A 1002-nucleotide genomic window follows, 5' to 3' on the forward strand; every position below is an offset into this window, starting at 1 on the left:
GTCTTTTTTTTTCACATGCCCCTTTGTTAAACACTTTATTTCTCTATCCTAGGGTGACTCTGGTGGCCCTGTGGTCTGCAATGGACAGCTCCAGGGCATTGTCTCCTGGGGCTATGGCTGTGCCCAGAAGAATCTCCCTGGTGTGTACACCAAGGTCTGCAACTATGTTACCTGGATTAAGAACACCATTGCTGCCAACTAAGAATCCTTCATCCCCCTGAAATCACTATGTCAATAAACTAAATTCCTTACTTTTTGTGTTTTGGGTTGATCTCTTTATACTCTTGTTTGTGAGAAATACACATCCATTTGAGGTTATCTTTTTCTATCCTTGAAATAGGGATAGCATCCTTTACCTCCAAAAATGTTACATGGAATTGTAAGTCAACAGCAGGTGAAAAAAAAAAACCTAAAATTATATGGTAGAAAAACAAGTTTTGGTTTTCTTAGAAAATCATATATCAGAATACAAATGTTAAAAAGTCTTAATTTTCTTTTACACTTATGTGTGGGTTCTGAATAAACACTTTCAAGAACACATTCATTTCATTGTTAGCAATAAATATCATGCATTTTAAACAGGAGTTTTCCTATTTGTTTGCAATGGGTCCCCAAGTTGTTAACATATTCATTTATCATCATAGACACTAAGATTCTTACACACAATGATTACTGTGGAAACATTTTTTTTCCTCACAGAAAAATGCATTTAAGTCTTGATCAAGTTTCCACCGGAATAGCTTCCCCTTATTTGTGTTCCTCATATGCCTATAACATTTCCTTCCACTTATCCATAATAAGAGAAAATGTATGCAGCAGTTTGAGAGCTACATAGACATTCCTACACTTATGTGGCTCTCCATTTAGTGTAATTGTTATTGGAGTGGCAAAGCTAGACAAAAAATGCACAGAGGGCATTGTCGTACAGCACCCTTCTCCAAGAAGATGATGATTCTAGAGTTGCCTTTCTTTCTTGTGCTCACTGCCCTGCTTTGCATTTGC

General features: G+C 36.8%; 1 protein-coding gene across 1 annotated transcript in view; it reads left to right on the forward strand.

The window, feature by feature from the left end:
- LOC101990028 (trypsin-like) overlaps positions 1-212 on the forward strand; it is a 7529-nt gene extending 7317 nt beyond the window's left edge. Inside the window, exon 5 of the mRNA XM_026778475.1 lies at positions 53-212. Within this exon, the coding sequence (XP_026634276.1) occupies positions 53-202 (150 nt within the window). The 3' untranslated portion in view covers positions 203-212. The remainder of the gene's footprint in view (positions 1-52) is intronic.
- The last annotated feature ends 790 nt before the right edge of the window (positions 213-1002 follow it).

Source organism: Microtus ochrogaster, unplaced genomic scaffold, assembly GCF_000317375.1.
Source record: "Microtus ochrogaster isolate Prairie Vole_2 unplaced genomic scaffold, MicOch1.0 UNK173, whole genome shotgun sequence".
Lineage (NCBI taxonomy): Eukaryota > Metazoa > Chordata > Mammalia > Rodentia > Cricetidae > Microtus > Microtus ochrogaster.